Source organism: Lepidochelys kempii, chromosome 15 (genome assembly GCF_965140265.1).
Source record: "Lepidochelys kempii isolate rLepKem1 chromosome 15, rLepKem1.hap2, whole genome shotgun sequence".
Taxonomy (NCBI): domain Eukaryota; kingdom Metazoa; phylum Chordata; order Testudines; family Cheloniidae; genus Lepidochelys; species Lepidochelys kempii.
In genome coordinates this window covers 19,382,584-19,396,478 of record NC_133270.1, presented here as the reverse complement: position 1 = coordinate 19,396,478, position 13,895 = coordinate 19,382,584, and the positions used below count along the sequence as shown (strand labels likewise).

The 13,895-nt window shown below is 42.1% G+C and overlaps 1 protein-coding gene across 4 annotated transcripts in view; it reads right to left on the bottom strand.

The window, feature by feature from the left end:
* Positions 1-2,287: 2,287 nt before the first annotated feature.
* GALNT9 (polypeptide N-acetylgalactosaminyltransferase 9) overlaps positions 2,288-13,895 on the bottom strand; it is a 222,335-nt gene continuing 210,727 nt past the window's right edge. For all 4 annotated transcript variants that reach the window (XM_073312257.1, XM_073312258.1, XM_073312261.1 and 1 more), the window contains 2 exons: positions 4,400-4,567; positions 2,288-2,929 (listed from right to left, as the gene is read on the bottom strand). In XM_073312257.1, the coding sequence (XP_073168358.1) occupies positions 2,783-2,929; positions 4,400-4,567 (315 nt within the window). In that variant the 3' untranslated portion in view covers positions 2,288-2,782. The remainder of the gene's footprint in view (positions 2,930-4,399; positions 4,568-13,895) is intronic.

The following is a 13,895-nucleotide window of genomic DNA, read 5'->3' as shown; positions in this document are numbered from 1 at the left end:
CAGGAAGGCAGATGTTAGAGTTCAAATGTCCTGGGTCCACAAAAGCGCAGAGACCTGTCCATATGTAGAGAGGCAGCTGGTTGAGCCACTCATGCGTTGCTTTGCACAGGAACCTGGAAAATCTGGATCAGGTTCATAGTGTCACTGAGTGGGGCTTTGGCACCAGGCCTTGCAATCTTTCTGGAAGCGGATCTCAAGGACAATCCTTTCCTGTTCATTAACATGTGTAGGTCTCTGAAGTAATGAGGAGGTCCCCTTGCTCCTGTGAAACTCTTTGCTGGGAACTGCAGATCTGCCTTGGCTTCTCAGCTCAGGTCACCAAGCTGGAATGCAACATTCCCTTTTCGATGTCAGGTTAAGAATCCTGCATTCCCTCAAGTATCTCTAGAAGATGTGTTCTTTCCTATTATTCCTTCCAGGCCTGCAAGGGCTCAGGCGGGCTTGCTGTCCCACCCAAAATCCATAATTATGTGAGGATTCATGATCCCTCACAAGAGAAAAGAGTAGAAATAGTAAGTGCAATATGTGGATAGGTTAAGGGGGACAGTTAAGGTTAATGTTACACTTGAATAGGTACATGAGTAGTCTTTTCCTCAGCTTCAAACCACCCTCACACAAACCATTACTGGGCATTTGTGAACTGGAAAGGCTGCTTGTTACAATGGCGGTGAGTGGGAATGAGTGTGCCTCTGTTCCTCAATAACTTTCCTTTCCTTTGTCTTGTTTGTCCAGGCCAAATATTTCAAGGCATAAACTCCAGTCACGGTAAATGACACAGAACAAGGCCTCAACACAACTTTTCTCTCTTTACACTGTATCAGGGGAGAAGATGAACTTTCATTCTTACAGGGCATAAGAACAGAGTGCATTTTTCAAACCTATGTAGAAATCCTGTGCCAATCCCTGCACATACTATTTAAGACCTACTGTACAATATAGGGCTAGAGGATTTAAGTGGTGAGCTTCTGTGGATCTCCTGTACTGAATCTCACCCAGATTCTATATATATTATTAAACTGTATATTTAATTAATACATAACCCCATCCACATGACCCAGGAGTAAAGATCAGTGGTTTGTCACCAGAACCTCCAGAAGGAATACCTTTATATTACATAGTCACATATTCAGCTTAAGAAATAAAATAAGGACAAATCATATTAATGTGCTCTCCAAGTTTCAGCTAAAAGTTGACAGGAGCCAATGAAATGTACATGTTTACTTTTAATGTTTTATTTAGTACAATGCCCTGGATAGAAATTAACTTTCTTTGCTTCTATTTCATTTTGCTCCACTTGCCTTGAAATGGGAACTGCAAGCTCTTTGACAAGCAGATCATCTAATTCACTCTACCATGGTGTCTGTAATTACCTATGATTCCTTAGTGAATTCTAACAGATATTCCCTTCCCCTCCTACCCCTTAACACTGTGACTGAATCCTGTGCTGCAAAATGCTGTGCACCATGGGCCTGATCCAAAGCTCACTGAAGTCAATAGGAGTATTTCCATTGACTTCAGTGACCTTTGGATCAGGTTCCATCCTTGTTCTAGCCCTTTGCATACGGACCCTGATGGGTCACACAGTGAAGTGCAAGCCTACAGAGGTGCTGTCAGTGCTAAGGATTATATAGTCAACAATAGTAAAACGTATCAATGGCACATTAATAGAAACATTACTTTTTATGTTTTCTGGTTCTTTCTTGTTTTAATCTTGGACAATTTTAGGATTTATCCTTGTCTCTTTTCTCAAGTGATAAAAGGATGTGGTTACAGCAGGAAATGTGCCCTTGTGATCACTGACATTCTGCACACCTATGGGATGTGTAGCAGGGGGTGCAAGATCTTTAAAAATAAGAGCCTAAAGTCAAGCTCCTAAATGCAGATTAGGCACCTAAATAAATCACCTAATTATCTGAGTATCCAGCAGTTCCCCTTGGTTTCAGTGCAGAGCTTCGTAGGTGCAGTGTTATGCCTTACATTGTAACTGCAGTCAGAGGGTAGGTTCCAGATGGATGTTCTATAAATCCAAACTACAGTACATACATTGTCCCTCAGGAATTAAATAAGGAAGTGCTGTACTGTGGTTCTTTTATACTGGCAAGACCTAGAGGTGACAATAAAATGGAGCATGTTGATGTTTTAACTATTCAGAATTTACATGAGGACCACCTGGATGCTGCTTTTGAGCAGCCTGATGGTACAAAACCACTTGTAAACATGTGCAGAACTGGCTCTTCCTATAAATACAGACGCTCAGGCAACCACCCTTGAAATTTATAATATATCATATTTTGAAGTGTTATTTATTCACAGTTTTTAGCTGTTTAATACAATGAACCAGACATGCTGAAAAGATGGGATTTCCACTTGTATAGGAAGTACAGTAGAAAAGGCACATGATTATTCATCATAGGAGTTGTGCACCAGTCAATAACTTAAAGCTAAAAAGCTATCCATCAGAGGATTCTTTTTAATGAGGCAGTAGAGGGAACTCCCCTTTGAACTCATCACAGACACAGCTGTCTTTTAATTCCTCTGGGACAGCTGGAATGAGCCCACTTCTCTGTTCAGTTTGACCATCCCAAGATTTCCAGGGCATCCACTGATCTGAGGGAGAAGGCAGGATGCTTATTTGCCTGTTTGTTAATCAGTGCCTAATAGTCCCTGGCCCTGGGGAGTCAACTCCTTTTCATAGTAGTCTGCTTTAACACAAATGCCTTGAAGGGTATCACACACCGAGCAATGGACGATGGCAGAGGTGACAGCTTCTCAGCCCCAGTAGTCAATGTCGACCATGTTTTATCCAGTTTCTAATCATCCATTTTTGCCCCGAGCATCTTTGTACCACAAGTCTGAGCCCAAAATTGGCATCCTTTGACATTTCCACTTCTAGACACCGTCCAGTGTTTCTGCTGATGATTGGACCATTCTGAATTGAAGAAAGAAAAACGTTAGCACTGAGGATTTGTCCACACTACCCAATGGCTGATTTTTGCATTACAGTCTTTCCATTATTCAGGTATTTGAGCGAGGAATGAGCCTGCATTTGTGGCTGGTTGCTGACAGAGTTGTGCTTGGCAGTGTGGCTAGAACAGAAATTTCTAAAACAGAACAACTTAGCTGTGCTAAGGCTCCTTGGGATGAACCTCTGCTAAGAAAGGTGGGACGGGACTGTCTGTAAGTATGCAGCATGATCACTTTCTATCGGCAAAAGTTTAGAGCCCAGGAAGTGGATTCATACAAGGCAAATACTGCTCTGCCTGAAGTCTCCGGGAATAGGTTTGGGTCCACACACAGATCTGGTGTGATGACACAGGTGCATATGGCAGCTGCAACCAGTTGGAGGCAGCGCAGGAGTAACAAAAGTCTATCTCTTGCTGTTTCAAAAGCCTCTATGACAGCTAGCCACACGTTTCATTTGTAGATCAGTTCAGAGAAGCTGATGACATCCTTAACTGAGCTCTGATGCCTTTACGGGGACATTGTGACTTTGAGAATCTTACACAAAATGATTTTTTTCTTCCTGTTAATCCATCAGCATGAAACAAAGACGTGATAAAAGCTGGGGAGGCACAGGGGTTGAGTGGATATGGTACTGGTGTAACAGTCAGGATGCTTGGCTTCATTTCTCAACTCCGCGGCAAACTGGCTGCATGACCTTGGGCAAACCGGCTCACCTTTGCCTCTTTTCGCCCTCCTGCTCTGAGTCTGTCATGTCTATTTAAGACTGGGAGCTGTCTGGGACAGGGACTGTCTCTGGCCTCCGTGCTTGTACAGTGCTCAGCGCAAGGGAGAGCTCTGCTGATGGCATGACATAGCCCGGGGATGCTGGCTTTCATGGCTGAAGTTCTCTTACACTAAGGACTTTATACTTTGCCAGTACGCATTTGAAACGGTAACACCCTATGTCATTGTTTTTCTATTAAACTGAGAATTTTAAAACCAGCCTTTGACTCCAAGGGTACATCTATGTTGCAGCCAGCGGGAGCTATTTGCAGCTCAGTTAGATGTACCAGCACTGGCTGGACGCTAGCTAGCTCGTGTGAGTCCATCTATGCAAGTTGCCATTCCCATCCCCTGCTGCAATGTAAATGTATCCTCAATGGAGGGGTAAGTGGAAGGGTTAAGTCTCATTTGTAGCTTCAGAGAAGTGTGTGTGTGTAAAAGAGTTGACGCAATCTCAATATCTTTCCACCTGGTCTTGTGTTGTGAGCTCTGAGCTCTCTCCCTTTTCCTGAACTTTCTGAGGAACCTGTGGTTGGAGATATATAATCAGTGCAAATAATGTGCTTTACTTTTGCTTAGCAGCAAACAACTACATGGATTCCCTATTACCTAGAGCAAGCACTCCAGTCTAATTCATAGGATCACAAACCTCTTTGAAAGCTCTCTTCCATACCTGTGTAAAATCCCAGAGTCTTTGTGCTGGTCTCAAGACATCTTCACATTTCTTCAGAGTAGGGGTCCTGCCTTTCCCATCATCAATGAGACATTTGGAGTCAGGCAGAAAGGTCGTAGAGCCCAGAGGCCCTAACTGCAGAAGCCCTTCAGAACTATAGCGGACAAGCTGGAGAAAAGAAGGAAGAGAAAGACAACACACATTTTAAGCCATATCAGCACCACTAGAGACTTCCAGTGCCAAAGGCTGGAAAATTATGCTCACCCACCACATTTTCAACTGTGGTTGCTTGTTTTGGGTGCCTTACTTTGGACAACTAGGGCCTGAGTTAAGGTGTGCCAACTTCAGAGGGAGTTGAGGCTGGACTAACTTACACCAGGGGATGGTTAGAATATAGGGAACACACAAATGGCTTAAAGCCACCCTGGCCCCACCATCCATTTCTGCCTCAAGTGCAGGAATGGAGCAACTGAGAACAGGGCCCAGTAGCTCCTTTGTGTTATCCCTTGTGGTTGGGGTGCCCTATTCCAGCACATACTTTTTATGCAGAGAGGGAGTGAAACATATATTACCAGCATGGCATCGCTCATAAGACACATAGTTCTTCCTCCTTCTCCCCACCCTCTCAAAAGAAAAAAAAAACAACGTTGCAAAAGGGCAATCAAGAAAATGAAGTAATCAATATGTAAATCATAACCACTCTTGAATCCATTCAGTGGGAATTGATTTAACAAGGACACAATGGCAATTTGCCATGCAGTTTGTTCTTAAGAGCTCTGTCAGAGCCTATTGATAGCAACCACTCTAATTAGTTTTTGTAAATAAACATTACGGAAAAAAATCCATCAGCACAACTTGTACATCAGGTATCCAAAAATAAGAGAGGAGGAAAACAGTCGATTCATGAAGGAAATAGCAGATCTGCTAATGTATGCTTCAGATCTGGACAACAATGAGCTAGACTCGGCTATTTCACTTCTGTTGAGGGCTAAATATTCAGAAGTCTAGTGATGTGGTAAATGCTATCGGCTATAATTAAAGGGTTTAGTAAATGACATCTCTTATTTTTGAGCTTTTTTTAATAAAGAAAAAAGTTTAAGCAGGCTGCATGCAAGCACTAATGGCTTAACACACACAACACATGATACACTCATTAATATTTCCTATAAGAGTATAATGACCTTCAGAATTTACCCTTTCTTCATTACACACACACACACACACACACGACTATTTCACTTGTTTGAAGCCATTGTCCAGTCCAGGAGATGTGAAAAATGGATCTTTTGGAGCTGTCACTATGTGGAAGCAAGGATTCATTTTATTACATTAGGGCCTGGTTGGGGGAAAATATTAAAAAATCAAGAGGAGGGCCATTGCTGCTCATGACTAAGGGTTGCTTGTACATCATGCAGTACCAACAAATCTCTCATTTGCAGGTTCTCATTGCATTTCATAAACTGAATATGATAATAATTAATAGTACTTTCCTCAGAGTTATAAAACAGCCTTTCAGCAGAAGACTCCAAAACACTTTTAAAACATCTTAAATTTCATAACACCCCTGCCCACTCAGGTGGAGAAATGTGTTGTCCATTTTACAACCAGATAAACTGAGCCACAGAGAGGTTAAGTGATTTGCCTTACTTGAAACGGGGAAGTATTTTTAGCCTTCTTTTATAGACTGGTCAAGTAACATGTTCACGATCGTGCGTCACAGAGGTCAGGAACATGTTCAAGATTACACAGCAAGTCGAAGGTGAGCCAGGGATAGAACCCAGGAGTCCTAACTCCCAGTCCCTCCTTCCCAACCACTATCAAATGCTTTTTCTCCTCTATAAACTGTTTTGAATTTTTTAGTTAAACAGTAAGGGCATATTCTGACCTTCTCAGTTACATAAATGTGATTCTGGGATAACTTTGTTGCGTCAAATTCCGATCAGTCGCTTGTTTAAATCCGGGGTAACTCCACTGATGTCTCGATTTACATGTAAATGAGATCAAATTTTGGTCCCTGGGCTCTAGATTTAACCATGAGCAGAATTTAGCTCTAAGGATATTGCTAACTGGAGACTACTGTATGGCTCACATTTAGTATGAGGCAGAGAGCTGCAGAGCAAAATCTTCAGCCATTGGAGAAATGCAATTATCACCGAGAAATTCACTACCTGTCTTGACTTATTGCTGTTATGAGACTGAAAATACTTAAAAAGGAATGGAAGGAAGGTCGTGAACCCTTGGCATTTACTGGATATTATTGACCAGGGCAAGTGATGATATCATTAAGGGCCAATCAAAAAGCTAGATTGCTAAAGATATTTCCTCATTCTTCTTAGCCTCAGCAAGCACATACTGTGAATAATCATATCTTCCCATGGCAAAAGAGCTTTGTCTGTTCACTTTTAGACCCGAGGTCCTTTGACAGAGCATGTGTTCAATGTTACCACCTGACATTTTTTTTCAGTGCAATCATGTGGAGCAAGGAGTTAGGCTGGAGACTGCATCAGAGAAAGCAGTAGAATAACCCCATGAGGATTTCTCTTGTGGATGAGTAAATGACATCAGTCAGTGTACTGTCTGTACATTGTAAATCAAGGTCTATAAGACACCTTTTCTTGCCTTTGCCTCTGCGGGGTTGGGGAAGTGTTTAAAGCAGGCAAACTAGTTCAACATCTGAATGGCCTGTCAGCTCACACAAGTGAACTTCTTTTCCTTCCATACAAGGGTAAAATCTGTTGGGTTTTTCAACATTCTGCATATTTCACACTTCCAACTCACTGGGAAGGATGAGCAGAGAGTGAGAACGAGACGCAGTTGTGGCTGGGAACTGCAGCCACGGCAATATGGTTGGCTTGTGTTATTGTAGTTTTTATGTATCCACCCCTCCCCTGCACAACTCCAAATCAAAATATTCACTGAAGACTGGTTAACTTGCACTAGCTAGACAACTAAGTCCGGTGTTGATAATCAGCTACATGATCTATAGTCCAGGGTCAATTTCCCCTGTGGATCAGAACACTCTGTGGTTTAAATGACAGAATTTGCCACTGCAAACCCTAAAATAAACAGCTTTTCTATGATAAAATATTTCATTTCCTTTGGAATCCCTACAGCCTAGAATTGTGTGTGCTGAACATCACAGGAACCAGCACTTTCTGATGTTATAATATTTATAGGGCAGACCACCCATCAAATACAGATAACCTGCTAAGTAATGTTATTTCTGCTTAGGTCTTATATAGGAAATATATATGTATATATGTAAATATATATATATATATATATGTATATATATATGGTGAAAGATACAGTCAGTCTACAGAAGCCAGTCTACCTGCTACCGTGACGGAGTGAAGGCTACAGCCAGAGAACAGATCAATGCTCTCAATTATCTCAGTAGATGAAAATGGTCCCATTTGTGCCATTGTTGTAAAGGGCATGTCAAGGGTTTAGTCATCAAGGATTCATATTTTCATTTGAGTCACATTGGCCATCAAGACTTCAGTCCACCATGCAAGACCTTAACACCATAATAAGAAACACAGTTCTTAGCATCCACTCCTGTAAGAATTGGAGTTTAAAAACTCATGCCCACAATCAGGTGGTTGATAAAATGTAATAGTCCTCCAATTACTCCAAACTTGCATATGGCTAACAGATCCTAAAACATCCCAAGTCATCAGTGCTAAAGTACTTTCATATTAAAGTAAGTGGTTTAATACTGTAGATCAGAAAAAAGGGGCAAAGACAATGCTTCAACTCCCCTGTGGCCTTCCTTAACAATATAAATAAGATCTGGAGCTTTGATGCCAACTTGTTGGAATGTTATTGGATTTTGTCAGATATTGTAAGTCAGACAGAGAAATCTCTCTGCAGCATCTGAATGGATACAATAGAAAATGTTAGTTCTTTCTCTGACTAACATTTTACTTTCTATCAAGGACAGAGGGGAATTTAGAGAGCTAACTTCAACTCTGGTGATCATTCACTGAGGTCAGTTTAACTACACCAAGGGTGAAATTAGTTCATACTATCCTACCTGACTGCATGGGACTCATTTGTTTCTTCTTCCTTTGTATTGTGGTGGCACTTTGAGGCCCCAACAGAGATCAGGTCTGATTGTGCCAGGTACTGTACATACATATACTGAAGAAACAGTTCCTGCCCTGAAGAGATTATAATCTAAACAGACAAGATAGAGTAAAGGTGGGGGGAAAGAAATTCTATTATCCCCGTTTTATACTGGGGATCTTAGGCACAGAGGTTACACAGGGAATGAGACCACATATTGAACACAAATCTCCTGAATTCCAGAGCCTGGCCTTCTACCAATATTTTATAGTGTGCTCTTTTTTCTTTTTAATCACCTAACACACATTCATAAGGTTCTGTTAACTTATTAAGAGAAAAGCTGAAGGCTGAGGCGAGGTAGCGAGATATATACTGCAACTGTTAAATTAAAAGTTCTTTTCAGAGGGTTCAACCTTTGTGGGACATGCTCCCAACCAGAAGAGCATCTATACATTCTCCCTGCAGCATGGGTTGTAACATCTTGGGCCAAATTCTTCCCTGGTGTAACTCAACTAAAGTCAATGGCATTGAACCCTTTCATTTCTCTCTATAAAAACAAGTATAACGCTGTCTCGATGTAGATTATATCCCTGCTCGTTTTACATGTTCATCTTCTGTCGTCCAGAATGAAAACAAAAATATGCTTTTGAGACTGGCATGAGGCTGAACCTTAGCCAAGCGTTTCCCTTTTATCAGAGAAGATCTAAGCGATCCATATAAGTGAAACTGAAGCCAAGTGTTCTATTGAATACCTCAAGATATAATCCTCTGATTATCTGTTGTACATGTGACACTAGAGGATTTTTTCCTTCTACCCTTCAGGAACCAAAGTGGAATGAGAAAACCGCCAGAGGTTATTTATCAAAGCAACCATCTCCAGTTTTAAAATGGTAAGCAGTGCTATCTCTGGAAGGTGTCACCCAGATGGTAACTTTCTGATAAGTAAAAGATAGCTTTTAATTCAAGGTTGGTAGCTTAGAGTGTCTGCTCCACCTCATTTTCATTCCACAGAGACAAAGTGTGAAGATCTCCACATGCTCAGATAACTGTTGTAGGAATTACCACACTGATGGACTTTGGCAGTTTTTAAAATTAAACTTTTTTTTTTTTTTTAAACTTCCAACACTGTTTTGTCTTCCTAGGCTAATTTTAAAGCAGGCTCTCTCATCTGTAAACCTGTACGGAAAAAAAGAGAGAAAGTCCCCTTGGAGTCTGAAACTTCCAACCTACTCGGGAGCATAAAGAAATGATGAATAAATATACAGATTTGTACAGAACATGCAGGTGCCAAGACGACAAGCAATCACGCTTTCATCCACCCCAGGTTCCAAACAACTGACCGCACCATCCAGTATGCAACTCTAGAACACCAGAGCCCTGTCAAGTAAATTGTTAAATATCTGCCCTCAAGCAACAGTTCAAGCGAGGCCTTTCATCTACTCCTTTCCCCTCTGTTTCTGTAGCTACAGTGCTGCGGGAATCCAAATGCTGACCTCTCCTCTTTCTGCTTGATCTATATGCCAAGAGAGTTCTCGCTTCCCCATCGGCAGTGACTCATCTCTGTGCCAATGGGGGAGTGTGTATGCATGGCGGCGGGAGGAAAGGGAGTTGCTGTACGTTGTTCATCAACACGTTTATGTCCCCGGCTGCCATTTCCCCTCTTATTAAATCCCCTTCCTCTTTCGCACACTGTATAATATCAGGGCTACCTCATAGCATTCAAGATAGACACTGAATTCCTTTGAGACTGTGCCACCATTCGCAGATAGTTGATGCAGGATTGTATATAAACTCTGCAGCCATTCTGCAATGCTCCCAGCCCAAGTTAGCCAGGAATAGGAGAGCCTGGAAATGATTCTCCTATGAGACAGCATATCTTCCACTGACTGCCTCATCTTCTCGTTCAGAAGCGAGTCTATAATAATGGTTCATTAGACAGCAATGCAAACCAATGAGTATTAGAGATGGTGGTGCAAGACGGCAAACTTGCAGACCCCCGGTCTTAGCAGTTCAAGATTCTTGTCATTCTTATTTCTTTCCTAAAAACTCTTAAACCCTATACCACATTTTGCATGTTCTTCAGTCATTTCTTGTCCAGCAATGACTCACCGTAGTTTAACTACAGGTGTGTTTTTAAATAGATTTGGTTAAACCAGTGCAAAACCCTGTGTCCACACGCTTCACTTGGTTTAAACCTGGCTTTTATTGATTTTGCTTGAGTCAGTTCTTTCACAAGTTAAGCTAGTGGTAACCCAGCGATAACTGGTGTCAAAAGTGTCCACACAGGAGTTTGCATCGATTTAACTAAATCGATTTTAGTTAAACTGGTGCAACTTATGCAAGAAGATAAGACCTTAGCTAGTGAAAAAATAAACCCAAAGAAAGAAGTTTTGTTAATGATGAGGATTAAGGAGTTAAAGGTGGAACGGTTGGGGTGTCTTTGGCTAGTTGTATGGTGAAGGCTATGGTTCTAGGCTATGCAACACAGAAAGAGTGAAAAGGATAGGTAGTGGAAAAGGAGGCTAGAATGAATAATGCACTCATAGACACTGATTCAGCATGTGCTTAATTGTAAGCATGCCGTTGCTCACTGGCTTCAATAGGACTTCTCACATACGAGCAGTCAAGCACATGCTCAAGTACCTGGCAGAATCGGGGCCACAAAATCTAACAGATCATGGGATGAGTATTGAGCTGCCTTCACAGCAGTGAGAGGCACAAAGCATTGGTGATAATCCAACTGGTGAAAACAAGTGCCGGTCTAGATGGGATACAGTCTCACATGCAATAGGAGCATTAAAATAACCCAACACAATACAATACAGGCATCTTATGTCTAGTACATGAGACTTAAAATGTCAGGAACTCAAAGCTAAACCTGCCAGACAACTATATTTACTCACACTCATTACAGAGGGGTTTTAAAAATGATTTAACCTAGTAAAGTGCTAGCTGTCAACACCTTTCGTGCTATCTACTTGAATATCCTTGACTAGGGTTTGTGCTGCTGCAGTCCTCACACTGAATTAATTTTGTAAATTGTGGTGAGATGGTATAATTTTTCCAGCTGTGTAATCATTAATTAACTTGGCTCCATGTGAGTGACTCCAATCCATGCTTATCTGCTAAATGCTCATCTTAGATAACACAGCACCTCTCCATACAGCTTGGCGTTTCTTACAGAATGTAAACTAAACTGGGGCGGGGGAGGGGGGATGGATAATAGTACTGGATGATCCAGTAGATTAACTCCTCCAGTTTGCCGATTTACTTCCCCTAAATATCATTCTCAGGCCCTGGAAAAAGGTATTTTATAGAGCGATGCAAATGGAAGCGGGAGGTAGTGTGGTCTGGTAGGGAAGGCATTGGACTGGGAGTAAGGAGAACTGGGATTGATTCTGGGTTCTGCTGGCATGAAGGGCATGTCATTTCACTTTTCTGCGCTTCTATTTCCCCTCCCGTCCTTTGTCTTGTCTATTCAAATTGCAAGCTTTTTGGAGCAGCGACTGTCTCTTCCTATTCTTTGTACAGTCCCAACCCCCAACCCCCAGTGCTACTGTAATATTAACAGCAACAACAGAGTTTCAACATTTCTCTCAAAATATGACTGCAGTAGGTATTGAGTATCTGAATGCAAGAGGTTTTAGACAGAAAAATCTCCAGCCTGATGTACTGAACAGAACCATCAGTAGCAAATTTTGGACAGGGCTATGAAACAGTTCTTGTCCTGCCTCCAGCCCTAAGGGATTGAGGGGAGGGGTTAGTGTTACAGTCCAATGCTAACTGAATCCTTTTATAAATGTGTAAATGAAGGGGAGGGGAGGGGAGTCTTTAGGTGTCCCTCAGTCTCCAGTTGCATATGAAGCCAAGCTCAGATGCTCTTGCTTAGGACTGGGCATAGCTGGTGAAAGGGCTTGCAGGGACACTTCCCAAGCTTGCAGGTTTGGGGGGTTGCCAGGCTCCTGGCTGGTGAAGTGGGTTTGTGTGCATTCTGGCATATTGACACCTATTAACTAATCAAGAGACAAAATACTCCTATGATACAGGTAGGTAAATATCATGATCCCCATTTTACACATCGAACACAGAGATTAAGTGGTTTGATTAAGGAAGAGTTGGTGTCAGAACTAAGATGAACATCATGTGCTTAGTCTATGAGATGACAATACTTCTCCCACTACGGAGCTGCTCCTCCTTGTGCTCGGGACCACAACAGCCATTCAGCAGATAAGCCAGCCCAGCTGCAAGCAGCTATCTGGGAGGGCATCTTCAGCAGCATTCCAGGCAGTACTGCCCATCAACCAGCTATGTGGAAACCAAATATCAATGCCATTTTGGTTCAAAAATATTCAGATTCATGCACCTCCTTCTCCCCAACGCTAATAAATGCCTGGTCCCTGTTTCCTCAGAGCCCTTCCAAACAAACTTCTTGCTCACCTTCCCTCGCTATTGGGCTCCAGGGCTTTTCAGATCTTTGCCATGTTGGCTGTCTCTGCAAGATCAAGAATTCTGGGTCTCCCATGCTCACACCCGAGAGGAGCATAGTTTATTACCTTCCTTTGACACATCAGTTCTCGTGGAAAAGAACGTGTGTGGTCCATCATCACTGAGCACTGTAGCTGCATGATGGATGCGCTACTTCAATGGGAAGAATTCCCAACCCTCAGAAGAGGATCCATATCATCTACTGGGCAGTGCCGTGTGATCCTGAAAGGCAAGGGGGACTTGTTACGTCCCACATGAAATGAACTAAGATCCGACTGGAAAGTCATGGGAGAACCTAGTCTCTGCTGAGACATTAACTGAAGCTTAAGACCTATGCAGCCTGACAGTCAGTTGGTAGACATTGGGGGAAATGACTACTCTGCTTTTCATGGCTGTTGTTAACCTTAGCAACTTTCTAAACCACAACTGTGATGCATCCCATACCCCTTTCTTTCGAGAGTGAAGTGTATTGTATCAAATAAGAGAGTCAGGGTGACCCACTTCTAGGTTGAACCTGCAAAATAAATTACAGTCAGAACCATTTACCTCACTATCTCCACGACTACTGGCACTAGGCACAATATTAGAGATTGAAAAGAGACCTTCTACAAGGACTTTAAACTGGGACCTTCTGGCTAAAAGAAAATTTTGCTAGAGATTGAACTCTCTGTATGAGCCTTGGCAGCCTCTCACTGAAATGGACTCTTCCTGGAAATCTCATTTGCATCTAATTAAGAAACTCTATTTTGTTATCTTAACCAAAGGCTACTCCATCTAAATTTACTCTGAAAGTGTCAGTCAAGTGTCTCGTAATAAGACCACCAAGGGTGGATGCTTTTGTAGTGTGAATTGAACATCTATCCACTTTGCTGTAATAAGGTATGACCTGTCACTGGCTTGCAATTAACCGCAATAGGCAATACTTATATTTTGCAAATCT